At 50.6% G+C, this 17,285-nt stretch overlaps 1 protein-coding gene across 1 annotated transcript in view; it reads right to left on the bottom strand.

Annotated features, from left to right (window-relative positions):
* The window catches only part of PCNT (pericentrin), a 104,303-nt gene extending 97,362 nt beyond the window's left edge, over positions 1-6,941 (bottom strand). Inside the window, exons 1-3 of the mRNA XM_044675701.1 lie at positions 5,931-6,941; positions 5,732-5,827; positions 2,927-3,103 (exon numbers count right to left, since the gene is read on the bottom strand). Coding sequence (XP_044531636.1) covers positions 2,927-3,103; positions 5,732-5,827; positions 5,931-6,554 — 897 coding nt within the window. The 5' untranslated portion in view covers positions 6,555-6,941. The remainder of the gene's footprint in view (positions 1-2,926; positions 3,104-5,731; positions 5,828-5,930) is intronic.
* Between the last annotated feature and the right edge of the window lie 10,344 nt (positions 6,942-17,285).

The raw sequence follows: 17,285 nt of genomic DNA on the forward strand, positions 1-17,285 counted from the left end.
GAAGAAGGAGGAGGAGCAGGAGAAAGAGGAAAAGGAGAAGGAGGAGGAAGTGGAGGAAAAGGAGAAGCTGGAGGAGGAGGAGGAAGAGAAGGAGGAGGAGGCAGCTGTGGGGCTGCGGGGCTGTGGGGTTGGGGAGCCTCTCACATGAGGAAAGATCTCCTCAAGGGCTGGAGTGAGACCGATGACAGAGGCAGGAGGCTCTGGGGGGGCCACTCCTTTCTGTCTACTGTGCTGAGGCCTGGTCCCGTAGCAGGCAGCCCTTCTATTGGTAGCAGTGACCCTCTGTGCTCATTTGTGACCAGAGGCCAACCCTCTCTGACAAGGCTGGGCTTCCATGCTGGCCTTCTAGCTGACCCTCACTAGGGAACAATGCTCCCCAGGGCCTCATGCAAGAGCAAAGGAACAAACACTCGACCAGCACGTGCTGGCTGACTAGCCAAGGTGGCCATCACCTAATGCTTGCTGTGTTTCCCAAAGGAACTTTGGTTGGGCAGATTGACCAGGACCCCAGTGGGTGGGCAGCCCCCTTGGGTGGCCTGTTCTGGAACCCGGCTGTGCCTCCCCAAGCTCCCTATTGGTCCACCTGTGCCCCCTTGGCTGCCCCCTCCAGACTCCATATAAGGTGAGCCCTCTCACTTATCCCCTGAGGCCAGAGGCCAGCAGGCTCCCTGCTCCTAGAAGCTCTCTCAGCAGTTCTTTCTCCTTCAAACTTCTGTCCACCCACCCACATCACTCAGTCCTGGGTCTTGCCACTCCATGACATAAAGGCCACAGTACGAGGGACAACCCTCTATTCTGTTAAAGGCTCTGGTCTCAAACACTGGAGAGACTGAGACAAAAGTGAAAAGAGCCCCAGGCTCCAAGAACATATATTCTACTGGGGTAGGGTGGAAAGACAGGAAAAGCGGCTGGCAAAACACAAAACACACCCCAGTTAACTTCAGGGCGATGGGAGAGAGAGAGCGAATCACCCTGAATTCAAGGTGCACCAAAAGCCAGAAAGGTCTTAAGTGACACCGAAGCTCAGTCTGGAGGGATCTTGGGATCCCAAGGGGCAGATATGAGAAGGGAGAGCATCCCTGTATGAGGCCCAGACACTGCGAAGGCAAGCAGAGAGAAAGCCTTTGGCCAATCAGTCAACAAACATCCTTTGGGTGCTGCCTATGTGCCAGGTAAGGGCTGGGCAAGGGAAACCAGAGAGGGGCAAAACCACACACCGAGTCCCTATCCTAGAGGAGCTCAACCAATCAGGGACTTCCATGGGAAATTGCCAGGGACTCAGAAGTCAAAGTGAGGAGGAAAGGCATGCTGGGAACAGAGGGCAGCCCCCCCAGTACAAAAGGCAAACGTTTAAGATGGAGCATCAGTGTTGAAAGAACAGCAAGTAGGTCTGTCAATGTGAGAATGGAAGCCAATGTCAGAAGACTGGCAAGATCAGAGGAGGCCAGGTCAGGAAGGGAATTGAGAAGCCCACGTATGGAGGCTCCATTTGATAACGACCAGAGATGACTGAGCAGGGAGATGACAGGCAGATCTATCCTCTAAGAAAATCACTTGGGCAGCAAACTGGAGGGACCCCGAGATGGCAGAGACCAATCAGAAGGCTACCATGGCAGGCCAGGCAGGAGGGGGTGAAGGCCTGTCATGGGGAAACATCTCTGAGAGTATAAAGAAGAGGACTCCCACCAAAAAGGCTGCAGAGATAAAACCAACAAGATCTGGCAGCTGAAGGGATGGAGTCAAGGGCAACTCTGGGAGCCTGGGAAGACGGTGGAGGGCATGCCCTAACAGCAAATAACAGCCATGTTGGGAATCCTTGTTGGCTGACTGAAGAGGCATAGGGATGGGGAGGGGAAGAGAATGAGTCTGAGACACCTCCATGACACCCAGGACAGAACATCTAAAAGGAAGATGGATGTAGGAGGCCAATAAGAGAAACAGAGTCTCAGATAGATAAAAATCTGGGACTCCTCTTTGACCCCTTTTGTGATCCACACCTTTTCTTGTTGAAGGGTGTTGTGGCCTTATTGGAAAGCTTTAAGCTCTTAGCAAACCAGTAGTCAAGAAGTCAACATTCTTCCCCTTTGGTCAGAAATGCAGCTGCTTGGCAAGTCAAGGCCGAAACCTTAGTTTAGGGGCATTTCGCCCCTGAGAAATGTATTCTCAGACTTAGCTTGCTGATAATCACGCAGCTGAAGGTCCAGCCTGGTTCTTATCTTCACCTTGAAGTTTCTGAGGTTTCTGTGTGTTGTCTAAACTAATTGCAACGTCTATGAAGCTGTAAAACTCTCTCGGTACTTTTGGAGTGAAAGGGAACTTTGATTTCATATATAATAAACTTGTGGCTCAATGGCACTTTGGAGAAGCAACTATGAGTTAGCAGTCAAGATCATCTCCCCTCTCCTGTTTCTTTATCAACTAAGCCGTCCTTATCAGATTATCTGGAGATGATAAATAGATTTTGACAGATGGAAAAGCAGGACATGAGCCCAAGAGAGACAGGGCAAAGTGACGTGAGATCAGGCCAGAAAAAGAATGCATTCCATCCATGGAAGGGAGCCCAGATTTATTCCTTGAGTGGAGGGCCAGAAGACACCAGAAGGCTAATTTGGGGTTGATGTCAGGAAAACAATGAGAGTTCCCTCTGCAAGGGGCGGCTTCTCATTCCCCGGAGCTCCTGAAAGAAACGCTAGAAGCAGATTTGTGAGGCATATGGCCCAGGGGAGTCTTATTCTGAGACAAGTTTAAGAAGAAATCTTACAGCACTGGACAATCTTGAAATACCTCAAAGGAGGCCTCTGGCCCACAAGGTGACCCTCTGGAGAGGGCCCCGAGAAGGTCATGAACCAAAATCACAGGGTGCCTGTTCAGGGCCCCCCCCCAAGTTTGAACCAAGCTCAGAGATCATGAGAAGCATGAAGTCTACCTGCGCCTGGAGCTGGGCCTGCTGCATCTCTGCTCGGTGTGATGCATTCATTTGTTGCTGCAGCCCCTCCATCATCTGCTGGTGCTTGCTGTGAAGTCCCTCGCGTAGCTGTTTCATCTCCTCCTTATGTTTACTAACCAGCTCTGCGATCTCACGATCATGTTCTCGTTCATGGATCTCGAGAGAAAACAGAGCAAGATCGTTGTGAGTACCCAGCTTAGGGAGAGAAAGGCCGGATGCAGGCTCCCAGCCACGAAGACACTTTCTGAGCGTTCACACGTGTGGCCCTCACGGGCTCAGGGGGGTTATTTACCAAACTGTCAAGAACAAAGAATCCCAATAGACACGTCTGCTTGTGAACGCCACCTCATTTTCTTTAGGAGGAAAACTTGGGCCTGATTCTAAGGCCTGACAAAGACGACTCAAAAAAAGAAAGGGAACAGTCAACACAAGCCGAAGCACCGCACCAAATGGCGGGAGGCCGATACATGAAGATGCGGAAAAAAACACACATCCAACCTTGGAGCATCAGAATCAGATAACGTTCTTAGCAGGTATGGAAAAGGCCTTCCACGAGATACGATATGACATTGATTTCTTTAAAAAAAGTCCATGAACAACTAACGAGGAATGGAAAAATTTCTTTCTTGCCCAAACCAAGACCATGTGCCCAACTCCAGTGTCACTAGGGGGTTCCAGATTTAGGGCTGAGCATGAGTGAGAGCATCCTGCAGTCTAGCCCCTCGTGTTCTGGAGGAAGTCTGGGTGACCACATGGATGATGATAAGCAGCCACAGGGGGAGAGGAACTCACATCCTCTGCAGTCCAACTCTGCCCTCAAATGCTAAGCCGAACAGGAGAGAGACTGTGTGAGCAGCAGGCAAAGCACACCAGGGGACCCCTACTTCCAAAGGACCCGATTTCTGAAACTCTTGGGACTGTACAAAACAGGGTAAAAAGAAAAAGATCGGCACCAGAGAGAGATCTTTGCATGTAGTCATGGTTTACCCTGAACAGCCACGGCTCTCAACACCAAAAGGTAGCCGTCTCCCAAAGGGAACCACTGGATCCCAGCTGAATCCAGCAGTCGTCAGCATTCCGGGGCACCACTACAAGGACCCTTTCTAACAACACCCAGCACCACTCCACCCAGACTGGGCCACTCTCTGAAGACAACAACAAAGCAGCAAATCCCTCCAGGAAGAGCCGGGAAACTCTCAACATTCTTGCATAGATAATGGGTGGAAAAGAACAGAAATGGCCCCATATCCCAAATTCAATATTCCCTTCTACCAGGAAGAATCCAGAGATCAAGGCCTTCTTTCTAGCCCATAGCTTGATTCAGTCTGGTCCTCAGGGTGATAGGCTAAGGGCAGACTCTAGGCTGACTCCAGAGAAACAATAACTCTCCCAATGTCTGATCCATTGTGAAAATTCCATTAAGGGGATTTTTAAAAGCATCACAAGAGCCAAGATGCTCTTTGCTACCACAAAAAGTCTGCTACAAATATCTGGCATGCATGGGGACTTTTTTCCTATCAAATACAATTTCTTGGTGGTATGCACCTCATAGTAGAATCTGGTTAAAAGGTCAGGTCATTTGAATCGCTTTATTTGCATGATATGAACTGCTTCGCAGCCCCACCAATGAAGGACCAGTGTGTCTATCTTCCCATAATCCCCCCAACAACGACCACTGCCATCTTGTGTCACCTTTGCCAATTCCCAGAGGCCATGAGGGTTGTCCTGATTGGCATTTCTCTTATAAGTGATCAGGAACATTCTTTCATGCAGTTAATACCTTGCAATTCTTTTTGAGACCGGTTTTTCATGGCCTTTTTCGAATAGTAAGTTTGGGATCTCCATATAATACACCTATGTCTGTTGATTCTCTGTATCTCGGAAACCAAACCCCATTTGGCCAATGTGATACAAAGATCCTTTCCCCATTCAGCCAGCTCCCTCCTCGTCCCAGATGCATTCACTTGGTCGGTGTGGAAGTTTTTCTATTTCATTTATTAAATGATCTCTCATCTGTTGTAATCACCTCTGCGGCTCGTCTGAAACTGGAACTGAAGTAGATGCTCAAAGAGTGGAGAACGGTGAAACCAATCGTGGTCCATTCATGGAAAAAGAATATTGCTATGCCCCAGTGATGACTACAGTGAACGGGGGAAACTTGGAAAGGCTTCAATGGGTCAGGGAGGCTGCAGTAAGTTTGTAGAGGAAAGAGAGAAGGGCCAAGACAACAACCAAAATAAAGTGGAAATAACCGCCAAATCGCTTCACCAAGAAGTTAAAATTTTGAAATGACAAAGAACAGGTACGGTGGAAAAGAAGGGAGGTGAGGCGACAGCACCCCACTCTTCTACAGAGGCCAGAAGGCCACCAGTGTAGACTGCTGCCCCTAGGCCTCCGGGATCTTTAGAGGCTAATTCCTTCAGCCAATGGTTTCTCTACTTCCCCTTTTTCCTTCATTCCTTCCCTTTCTTTTCTTAAATTTCTTGTTCCCTGGATTGGCTCTTTAGGAAGGGAGAAGGGAGAGGGGAGAAGGGAGAAGGGAGAGGGGAGAGGGGAAATCTCATCGACATAAAACCCAATGCCATCAGGAAGGATTCTTTTTTAAAAAGAAAGAAACTTTAACAAATATTTCACAGGCTGGAGGAGAAAGATGGTGGCTAAGACTCAAGTAACAGCAGGACCTGAAGACCATCTCGGTCTGCAAGTGTGAGAAGGCCAGCCTGGTGGGGCCAATGCAGAAGCCCTCCCCTAACGAGACAAGGCCAACCCTGTTCATCGAAGTACCTTTTTGATGGCACTGATCTGTTCTCTCCGCTCTTGTTCCCATTTCTGCTGCTGTTCGTCCAACTTTTCTTTCATCTCTTTGCGTGTGGCCTCCACCTAGAAACAAGATGAAGGAGAAGGAGGCCAGGCCTCTTTTCCACAAACTCCGCCCACAGCCCCTGGAAGGGGGCACCGATGCCCAGGGGGCCCTGCTGCCTACCTCTTTCTGGTGCTCTCTCCTCAGTTCTGCTCTCTCCTGTTCATGCTGATGTTGCATCTGACTCATCTGCTTTTCATGGTAGCTGCTCAGCTCAGACGGGACGTCCTCGAGAGCACAAGTGGCTTTCTGCACCTCCTCCTGGAGCAGCCACTCCAGCTCGACCTGAGCATTTTTCAAGGAAATGGTTTGCTGAACTGGGCTATTTTCTGTTGATAGGAAACCAGATTCTTGTACCTTTCTTTTAGCATCAAGTTTCTGATCCTCTGAAAGGACAGATGTCGATTTTCCAGCCAATGCTACTTTTTCATGGCCCCGTCCTTTTTCCAAGCATTTAATTTTCTCGATCAGTTCAAGTATGTTTTCCTCAAGGTTTTCCCTATCTTTCGTGAATTTTTCTTCCAAAGTATTTTTTTCTTTGACAACTTGCCTCAACAGGTTTTCCTTAATGGTCATCTCAGCCTTCAAGGTCTCCACCTCCTGCAGCAGAGATTCTTCCAGAGTGATTTTCTGACTCGGACACCCAGCAGGCATGTGGCTTCTGGCTTTGTGGACGTGGAGCTGGCCTGGTGGTCTATTCTCCTCCTGGCTGCACAGAGCCTCGAGACCCACTGAGGCAGAGGCCATTTTCCTTGATCGTACCCCCTCTTCCTTCTGGGAGACTTCAGCCATCACATGGCAATGAGGCTGGTGAGTGACTGAGGCCCAACCTCCTAAATCTGTGATGCCACCAGCTGTGGCCCCGGGTTGGGAATGTTCCTCTCCTTTCAGCCTCGGCACAATCTCGTCACAGGACAATGAACCTCCCCCCTCTTGGCTCAGTCCGTTCGGAAGCCTGTGTGCACCCTCCCAACACTTCTCCTCAGCCACCTCCTCCTTCACTTCCTGGGAGAAATTCTTTAGTGCCAATTCCTTCTCCCTAAGTAGATGACTTAACTTCACACATCTCTGCATCAAGTAAGCCTTGTCTTTATCCATTAACTCAAGGATCTCACTTAAGTGATCTGGAGAAAAGCCAGAGGGGTCCGTCCATGGGGCAGCATATGAGTCTACTTGCACAGAATTTCCTTCAAACAAAACATTCGAATCTATGTTTCCATCAAAGCCAATAATGAGCTCATCTGATAGGAAGTCCAGACTCTCTCGCTCAGATTTTCTCTGTAAAGCAGTTTCTAGATCAAAATGGTCAGGTGCCTCAGACATACTCGACTGATCTTGTACAGTAGAGACCAGATATTTTTCCATCAAGTCCCTGGTTTCCTCCATCCTCAATTCCTCTGATGACACTTCGTCATCGAGAGTCCCAACTTCAATCTGGTCATCCTCCTGGTTTTGAAAACTTGGGTTTTCTTCTTCAGATTTTAAACAGCACCTTTGGAGAACATCTCGGCATTCCACTTCATGGCAAACTGACTCTCTTGGCCTGAGGCATAACTTCCTTGGCATTTCCTCAAGTTCTGCTTTCTGGGCCTCAGAAAGACCCAGTAATTTTCTCTCCTCCCAGCTCCCCTGTCCCAGTGTCATGTCATCCTTCAGTCGTAGCTGTCCACTCTTTTCTGTTTCTTGCAGCAACTTCTCATTCGATTCCTGGCCATGGAAGTTGAGTAAGTTTTGTATCTCGTCGTCAACCTTGGCGTCCAAAGCTTCCTCCACGATTTGCTCTGCAGAAGGAGGTTTTCTTTTCTTGTGCTCATCATTCTCCATGTGCTCTGCTCCATGTCTTTCCTCCTGTAAAGTCGCCCTGTGGCTCTCGGGCATGGCACACAAGCCATTTCTACACTCAGCCAACTCCAGGAATTGACTACCGAAATCGATGCCAAGTCCACCGAGGCTCTGCTGCTCGCTGCCTCTCGGGCCTGTCACTGGGGAGGTTCCCAGCCTGGCCGGCCCACTGGCACTCCAGGATTTCCCATCCGTGTCTCCATAAGCCTTTGCCTCTGCGACGCCCAGCTCACCCCCCAGGTTCTGCAGCAGTGGCCCACAAACCTCTCTCGGGGAAGGTGCTTGGGACTCCTCCACGCAGTCTCGCTTTTCCTGTTTTAACTCGAGGATTTCGAAAGTCTTCACAGAAAAGGTATGTTGGGATGAAGCTCCAGCGTTGTTGGCGAGGCCTAACTGGTCTTGGAGGCTGCCGATTGGCCCTTCCTTCTCTCTGACCCCCTGTGACAGCTGCTGACTGACACTTTTCCCATGTTCTTCCATCCAGGCAAACGCAGCCTCTCTCTCTTTGATGGTCTTAAAAATAAAATGTTAGATATCAACAAAGAAGCAAACTTCATGACCCGATATCATGCCACCATCACATTACAAGTTACTTAAAAGCAAAGTGATAATGTCGGTTTTTTATAAATCCAAAGTGAAGGGGGCAGCCACGTGGTTAGTGGCTTAAAAACCAGGCCTCGGGAGGTCCTCGGTTCAAACCTGGTCTCAGACACTTCCCAGCCGGGTCAACCCCGACAAGTCACTTGACCCCCAAAGCCTAGCCCTTACCACTATGCTGCCTGGAACCAATACACAGCACTAATTCTAAGAAAGAAGGTCATCCAAAGGAGTAACAAGCACACCAGGGTCACCAGGGAAATTATCTCCAATTATGCAAGCTGATAAGGACAATTGGAGTAAATGGTTTCTAAAGGGCCTGAGGCCATCTTGGTCCAGACAAGGTCCTTTTACTTCCAATGGGTCACAACCAAAGAACTGGTCCTGTTCTGAAAAGGAATAGGCCTCTGGCCAATTTGGAGGGGCCCCAAGGAGGATAAATCAAACGCGCCCAGGTGGGCCGCTTCTCAGATCTACAGAGGGGTAAGTGACCCTGCTCCTCCAGAATCCAAGTAACTAGGACGTCATATTTGGGGCGAGGGTGGACCCCTACAATTCCATCAGCCCAGCAGGGGCCAGGCATCTTCTATTCTGAGAAGGGCAGCCCTCAGCATGGGGAGCTTTGGGGACTGGGAAGTCCAGGGAGGTCCTTCTGATTCCCAGTCATTAGAGTCACTGAGAAAGTCTCTTAAAGAGAACATCATGTCCACTTGAGGCACGCTCTCAGGCAGGCTCTCGGGGGACTAAACACTCTCTCACCTTCTGTGATGATGCTGGCAGCTTTTCCAGATCCCATCCCTGTAGGGGAGGGTTTGGCTCTCCAGGGCCCGGCAGAGAGGCCGCTGCCTGGGGCTGGCTGTGGGACAAGCATCCTTTGGCTGGCATCTTGCTCTTCAGGAGCTCACTATTCTGAACATGAAGTGATTGGCCTGTGAGCTCCCACAGGAAGAAGGTCCTTGGGTGCCTCCCCTTCCCCTTCCCACCTCCCCACGAGGTCCTCACAGACTCTCAGGAAGTGCAGGCCAAGAAGTGCTGCCCATGAGGTCAGACTGATGGCACACACATTGGTTAAGGCAAAGAAAACAATTCACTTTACTTGGAGCAGAAGGCAGGTTCCCTCCCCCTAGCTTGGCACCTGGCTCACTTTGCGCCCACCCTTCCCACATGCGCCCGCCTATCCTGTCTCTCGCCCTGTGCTCTCAGGTTCTAGAATCCTCCGTTCCTCTAACTCCTGTCTCTCCCCTTATAGAGGGGTCACTCCTGGGACATCCCTGGGCCTCAAAGTCTTGGGCAACTTCCCTCTCTGATCCCAGGTTTCCAGCCCATCACCTCTCAAAACTGAGAGCAGGAAAGGGCCGCAAAGGACACCTTGTCCAACCCACAGCCCAAAGGAAACATTAGTCGAATACTGACCGTAACGGGCCCTCCCAAAGCCTCTGTCTGAAGACATCCAAAGCGTCACAACTGACTAAGAACGAACGATCATTAGTGGTGCTTCTAGAGTGCCTTCACACACACGATCTCATTTAATACTCAAATACCCTGGATTTGTGGGCTAAGACTGTTCCCATTTTACAGAGGAGGGAACTGAGCCAGAGGTGAAATGCTGTGTCCAGGGTCACACAGCTAGCTAGGAAGGGTCTAAGAACAGGGTCAACTCTGTAGCCCCTGCATCCCCATGTGTGCCTTCCAACTCCAAATGCGGGACTACGCCTATGTCCTTGGCTCCCTAGGCTTCCCCACCCATGTGTTCCTCAGCCGCAGGGCTTTCTAGGTCTAGAGCTGGAAGAAATCCTGGAGGCCATCTAGTCCAGCCCCCGAGCCCCAGGGTCACGCTGCAGGGGATTGCCTCTCTTCTTATCATCTGGCCTCCGCCTCTCCTAGACTGCTCCAAGAACTTCTCCAAGGCCAGTCAGACACTCCATTATCCAGGCTCTTTGGTCCATGACAGGGGACAACTGAACAGTGTTTGGTGCTCTCTCCTCCCTCAGTTTCTATGGCTGCACACTCGCTCAGGGCTCTCCTGCTGCTCTGACTTCTTCTTTGTCTCTGGAAAAGTCCCAGCATCCTCTTATCCCAGAGGCACTGGGCTTCCTGGAGGTTCGGCCCTGGACGATTCCTCCCAATAAACCTCCATTCTATCTCAGCACCCCTTCACTCGGATGGATCCTTCCACCTGGGGGTTCCCTCCACTGGCTCCACAAACTCACGCTTGGTGAAAACCGACCTTATCCTCTTCAGCAGGTGCTCCCTCCCAGGCCTCAAACCCCCATCCCTGAGCCCAGAGCCAGCTTCATGATCCCTTTCCATAGCCCAGGACTCAGGGCCAGCCCCATTTTTGATTCTTCTTCTCCCTCCCCCAGAGGCACCAGCCTCCTTGCTGATTCTCCACTCTCTCCTCCATGGGCACCGTCACAGGCTGTCTGTCTTCCATGGCTGGTGGACTCTCTTCTCTCCACCTCTTGGCTCTCTGGGCCCCCTTCAGGACTCAGCTCAAGTCCCATCTTCTGCCAGAAGCCTTCCCAATTGGCCTCAATGCCACTGGCTGAGACGGCTGCCAGTTCTCCCTGCATATCTCCCCCGTGCCTACTTGTTTGCAGCTTGTCTCTCGCGTTAGAACGTGAGCTCCTTAACAGCAGCCATGGTTTCTGTCCTCCTTTGTATCTGGCGCCCATTAAGCATTTAATAAAAGGCTACTGAGGCAACCAAGGGACCCAGTGGACAGAGTGCTGGCCCTGGAGCCAGGAAAACCTGAATTCAAATCTGGTCTCAGACACTGACTAGCTGTATGACCTGGGACAAGTCACTTAACCTCTGTCTGAGCTTCCTCCTTTATAAAATAGGGATTTCTGGGTCACACCGGCAATGACATTTTTTCCGATCCCCATGACAGCTCAACCCTCTCCAAAACAGAAATCGTGTGCCAAAAAGAAATGGCTCTTCAGCCATCTGTCTCACTCACCACCTTGCTGGCATGGCAGTGAGGCTGCCCACCAGCACCAAACCCCACACCCTAGTCCACCCTTCCTTCCTCCAGGCGATGGAAGCCTAATTAGGCCCTGACAGACACACAGACAACCCCACAGCGATCAGTCCTGTGCCACGCCAGCATGGCTCTCCTCTGAAATGCAGGTGGCCAGCCAGAGAACTGAGGAATGGAGGGAATAAGGCAAAGGGGAAGAGTTTAGCATCCAGCTGGGGTCCCTTCTGGCCACCCAAAAGGCCCCAGTGGCAGCTGAACCACGAATTGTCTAGTGGGGGAAGACGCTGAGACACTTTGAGATCCAGCCCTCAAGGAAATGACAGTCAGAGAAGAGAGTCAGAAAGTGAGCCAAGAGGGGAAATAAGGAGAAAAAACGCTGAAAATCCCCGAGAGCCGGAAAATACGTAGCTAAGCCAAAAGGGCAAACAGTACCAACGGAAGGAACGAGGCACACCAGGCCTAGGCAACAGCCTGAAGTCCCCAAGAATAAATGCTGCCCCTAAAGGGAAATGTTCCACTCAGTCCTTGAGGAGGCAGAAGACCTCACAGGCTCCAAGAACGAGGAGCCACAGCACACTGTTCCTAAGTGGTGAAGTAAAAGAGAACTGAGGCACATGAGGGCCATACGGCCAAAATGAGGGGCCAAACAGAAACCCTGCAATGTGCGAAAGCGAGCCCCATCAGGAAACAAGGAGCAACGGACTGGGCGTGCGAACGACAAAGAGTGGAGGAAAAACAAGAACTGGGGAAAAAAATCTGCTCACTCTGCAAAGCGAACGTCCAGATCGTAGAGGCCGGCTGAGGATCGGCGGGGGCTCAGAAGAACACGGCAGGACGCAAAGACTGGAAGCCATACTGAGGGAAATGAGAGACGACTGATGACGGCCCAGGCCTTCTGAACACAGAAAATGGCATTTCAGTGGAGGGGATTCACAGATCCCCTCCAAAAAGACACAGGGCTGCCAAGTCCAAGGCACAGAGAGGTCAAGTTTAGTTATTCAGTTCAGAAACAAGCACTGCAAGTCATCAGGAGAAAGCCTTCAAATTCAAAGGAAATGACATCCAAACAAGGCAAGACTATTGCACCCCTGCCCCCCCCCCAAAATGGCAGGAGGAATGGAGTCATGTGTTCTGAAGAGCTCCAGGACTTGGGTGCAACCTGCACTGACCGAGCCTGCAGATCTGAGCTTTACCACAAATGAAAAAGAGACAGTCAAGGGGCAGCTGAGTAGTTCAGTGGATTGAAAGTCGGGCCTAGAGACGGGAGGTCCTGGGTTCAAATCCAGCCTCAGACACTTCCCAGCTGTGTGACCCTGGGCAAGTCACTTGACCCCCATTGCCCACCCTTACCACTCTTCTGCCTAGGAGCCAATACACAGAAGTTAAGGGTTTATAAAAAAAAAAAAGAGAGAGAGAGAGAGAGAGGGACAGTCAATAATTAAGACATGTCGGAAGCATTCTTAGAAGAAAAACCAGAAGCAGAGAGATGATCTGCTTCTCAAATGCCCAAATAAATGCAATAAAGGAAGAGTGAATAAATGGTGTGGTCTGGGAAAGGGACAGGAGGTGACACTCCTAGGAAAACAGGAAGGCATGACAGAGAAAAGATTTTGAGAAAAAAGGGCAATGGGGGAAGGTACAGATGACTGGTAGGAGAGGGGCCCTCCCATGGGGCAGTATTCTCTGGGACATCTATAATAATCTGCATCATGAGGCAGGCGGGAACAGAAACTACCTAGAGGGAAGAGCCCAAGAGGGACGCCATGGAAGTTCTGATGTCCTGAGGGAGGCAGGCAATAGAGACTAGTGCATTAAGGGGATCACCTATTAGAAAATGAGTGTCTCAAGACAAGTTCCCAGAAATCCGACTTTTAAAACAACGAACAGAATGAACATTAAGACAACTCTTGGGCACCAGCTGGCACTCATCAGAAGTGACAAATGCTCTTTACATCTTGTGTGTGCGTGCGTGTGTATCCTATTCCAACATGGCAGATATGGAAATATGTTTGTATGACTTCACAAGGATAATCAGAATCATATTGCTTCAGGATTGAGAGCCAGGCCCAGAGACAGGATGTCCTGGGTTCAAATCTGACCTCAGACAATTCCTAGCTATGTGACCCTGGACACGCGGCCCTTACTCTTCTGCCTTGGAGCCAATATACAGTATTGATTCTAAAATGGAAAGTGAGGGATTAAAACAAGGAAAAAATCAAAACTGTTCCTCCATAGCAGAGGACAGACTTCAAATAGCTTATGAGCAAATTACCTCTTGTAACTGCTGTTGTAACCCTTGAATCTGATTGGCCAAGAGTAGCACTTCCTGCTGGTCATCCTCGTGGTTTTGCCTCACCAGCTGAAGGTTATTGGTCAGTTGGACAATGATCCTGTCTCTTTCCTGGACTGCCATCTCTAATTCCTACCAAGGGGGCCAATACACAACATCAAAGCTCTTTCTCATTTTGAAAAAGCCCACTCGGCATTGTACACATTGAGTGACCAAAGAGACAGTCTACAAGGGTCAGAAGGAAAGCACTGACTGTGCCCTGCGTGGGGGGAGCCCCTCACAGAAGGCCCCAGGGTCCACCTGGACACCCGGCACCAAGTACGAGGTGTCTGTCTGAACCCACCCCTTTGTGGCCCCTTTTGGCCTCTTTCTGGTATGCTATTGCTATTTATCTGGATGAGCCTGAGGCTATCCTGTGTGGACACACACACACACACACACACACACACACACACTCTCTCTCTCTCTCTCTCTCTCTCACACACACACACACACACACACACACACACACATTAAAGGCATTTCAACAACTGCCGTGAGCTGGGGGTGGGGGCAGAGCTCAGTGACCTGGCCGGCATCCCTCGGCTCTCTTTGCCCTCCGATTTCTACCTCAGGGCACACTTGGGGGCTAATGGATCAGCCTCTTCTACTCAGCTTCACTTCCCTAACGAGCAGAGATCAGAGGCCTCAGAGATTTGTCACCTGACACCTGTGTGCACTTGGAAAATCATCCACTTCCCCACTCTGCTCAGTTTCCCCAGCTGTCGGATGTGGAGTTTGGACAAGTCACAGCACCACGAGAGCGACCCATGATGGGCCCAAAGCCTCCATGAAGCCTTCCCTCTTTGAGTGTCCCTAGTGCCCTATGGTGGTACGTTTGCCTTGGGTCTTGGGGAGCTTGCACGCACCCCCCAAGTCTGGGGTTGATATGCTTCCTGTGAGGATGGAGCCGAGGAAATCAATCCATCAAATTCCCTGAGGTCTCTCTAAAAGCTCTGGCCCCCCCGGAGGGCTCAGCTTCTCAGTCACCCCAACACAGACTGTGGCCCAGGTTTTCCCCGCAGAGGGAGCAACGTGGCCTTGCATCATCCACTCCAGTCTGGTTCTCGTATCGGACTGCACAGGCCTTAGGCTAGGGAGGGAGGCCTCCCTGCAGACCCTTAGGATTGGCCAGGCCCCACTCCTCAGGCTGTGTGCGAAGGGGAGCTCAGGGTGGCCGATCAGAGCACCGGCTGGATTCTCACAGCTGCCTGTGCTCAATCCAGAAGCTCAGAAACTCTACACTGTGATTTTGGCCCCTGGACCCTGTGCCTTGTTTCTGATGGACAATACGATAGCCTAAACCAGGAGAATACACAATTTCTCATGGTTCCCCCTAACCCACCCATTCTTTGGTTGAGGGCATCCTAGTTCTCCCAGACCACAGCTGTGGAATCCCCTCCAACTCCTCCCTCACCCTCCATGCCCAACCTCCTTGTCTCCCCTCAGAGGAGCCTGCTTCAGGCCCCAACCAGCTCCAGCCTGATCCCTCCAAGACCGCCCCACTCCAGGCCGGCCTCCATTCGGTTACTCGGGTGATTTTTCTAAAAAGGCAGGTCTGCCTCGATTGCCTCTAGACCCAAGCAGAAACTCTCTTGGGAATTTAAAGGTCTTCCTAGCCGGCCTTCCTCTCTAGGAGTGACTCGATGCTGCAATCAGGACCTTCCTGAAGCTTCTCCTTTTGCCTGTGCGTAGCCGCCCCACCTCTACCCCTCCATGCCCAGATTATTCTATACCCTCCCTGCACAGCTTGGTGTTTCCCTCCCACCTCCCCCAGGTACCTCTGCTCATGCCTTCCCTCATCAGCCTACCAGCACAGACCCAGTATCTCTCTGTCTACTTTGTACCTGGTTCCCCTCTTAGACTCTGAGCTCCACAACCAAAAGGCTGTTTTCTGCCTTCCTTAGCACGGTCCCTGGCACACCATCAGCACTAAATAGGTGCACAGTGACCAAATGCACCATCAAACCTCCTCAACAACCAAGCCCTGGTTCATCATTCCTGGGGCGGGATCAGATAAGCACTAGTCAGATCTGGCTGCAGGTCTTCAGGCTCCTGCCCCAGGGAGCTCTGCTGGACCCCGGATGAGGGCGTAGCAAGGAATGCTCCTCCCTACATCTACGGACACAGGACACCAAGCTGAGAGCAAGCGAGGGAGTCAGCCCGCAGAGGGGTGACGAGTCAGGACCCAGAAGGATCATGGCAGGCTGAATGGAATACGAAAGTCACCAGGGGCACGAGTAGCGTCTTGCAATCAGACACAAAAAATCAAGTGTTGCAGGAGGAGGCACAGGCAGAGAGCCACTGGGAAACGGACGTGGGGGGTTCACTGGGCTCTACGAGGTCATGGGCACCTTTAAGGGAGGTTCCAAGGACAAGGAAACCAGGGTTACACTGACCTGAGCCCTTACCCACCCTGGATGGTATCCTGGAATACCGTGGGCAGTTCTGGGCACCAGGATCTAAGAAGGACCCTGATAAGCAGTATTGTCCAGAGGAAGACAACCAGAGCACAATAAGGAAGGGCCTTGGGGCCCAGTGGAACGAAGTGGGACTGTTTAGCCTAGAGAAGGCTCAAAGGAGACCTCGGAGCTGGCTTCAAATATTCTAGGGGCTACGTACCAAGTCAGGGCCTGGGGAGGAGGGTCTAGACTCGGGAACAGTGGGCTTATGCTAGGACAAACTCCCAACAATGAGAGCTGTCCCAAAGTGGAAGGGGCTGCTCCAGAGTTGGTGGGCTACTGCTTTTGAGGGGCTCTTTAAGCAAAGGCTAGGAAACCACTTGTTGGACATGTTCCATTGAAGATTCCTTGGGAGAAAGGATGCACCAGATGGCCTCTAGGGGGTTTTCCAATTCTCGGATTCTGCATCTTTGGATTTTTATTAATAATTGCTTTAAAGTTTGTGAACATTATTTTTTTTTTCAGATCACTCAAATCTGCAGAATGGGTGATAGGGGGCTCTACTCAAAAGCCTTAAAAGCTTAGGCATACATGCTGCTGTCTAGCATGAGCTCACCCCTATTACTGCTGAACAGTCTGAAGTGAGATTAATATGGTTTTTAATGAAAAACGCTGCTGAAGGTTTAATGGTTTTTTAAAATCTTAGAAACATCAAATTTCAGGGTATTTCTTTTCTTTAACTTTTTGGGTTTTTTTCTCCCAATCCCATGTGATTCATCCAGGGAAAAGGAAACATTCATTGTAGGGATAAGGCCTAGTGACCATTTTGGTAGGAGCTGTGGCCATACCTTCTGAACAGAGAAGAAAGTTCCCGTCCCCACTCTCCTCAGCACTGTCAACCGGCTCCATGTTCAAAAGGAGATTTCTCAGTGCTGTGTAAATGAGATTAGCTCTGGCCCATTCATAGTCAAAACTCTACTTACCCTCGGCATCTAGAGGATATCATCCCCACCTCCCTCAAAGAAAGGGAGGGGAGATGAGTGATCTCCACGTGACAACAAGTATCAAATCAAGAACAAGGGACGGCCCTTCGGGCCGTCCAAATCAGTGTAGAGGCTGCCATTGGTCCACTTGAATTAGAGGTGGACCCACGGGAAGTGAAAAAAAAAAAAGCTGTCTCTTTAAATTCGTGAGTTACAACCTGGTAAAGTTAGTTGAGGAGTGGAAGGAGTTCAGGAGTTTCGGCTTTGGACTTGGGGCTGAAGGTTCTCGGCTGAGACCTCAGGCAGCTTCTACTCTGAATGGTCACGTGGGTAAGTCAGGCT

Source organism: Gracilinanus agilis, chromosome 4 (assembly GCF_016433145.1).
Source record: "Gracilinanus agilis isolate LMUSP501 chromosome 4, AgileGrace, whole genome shotgun sequence".
In the NCBI taxonomy this organism is placed as follows: Eukaryota; Metazoa; Chordata; class Mammalia; order Didelphimorphia; family Didelphidae; genus Gracilinanus; species Gracilinanus agilis.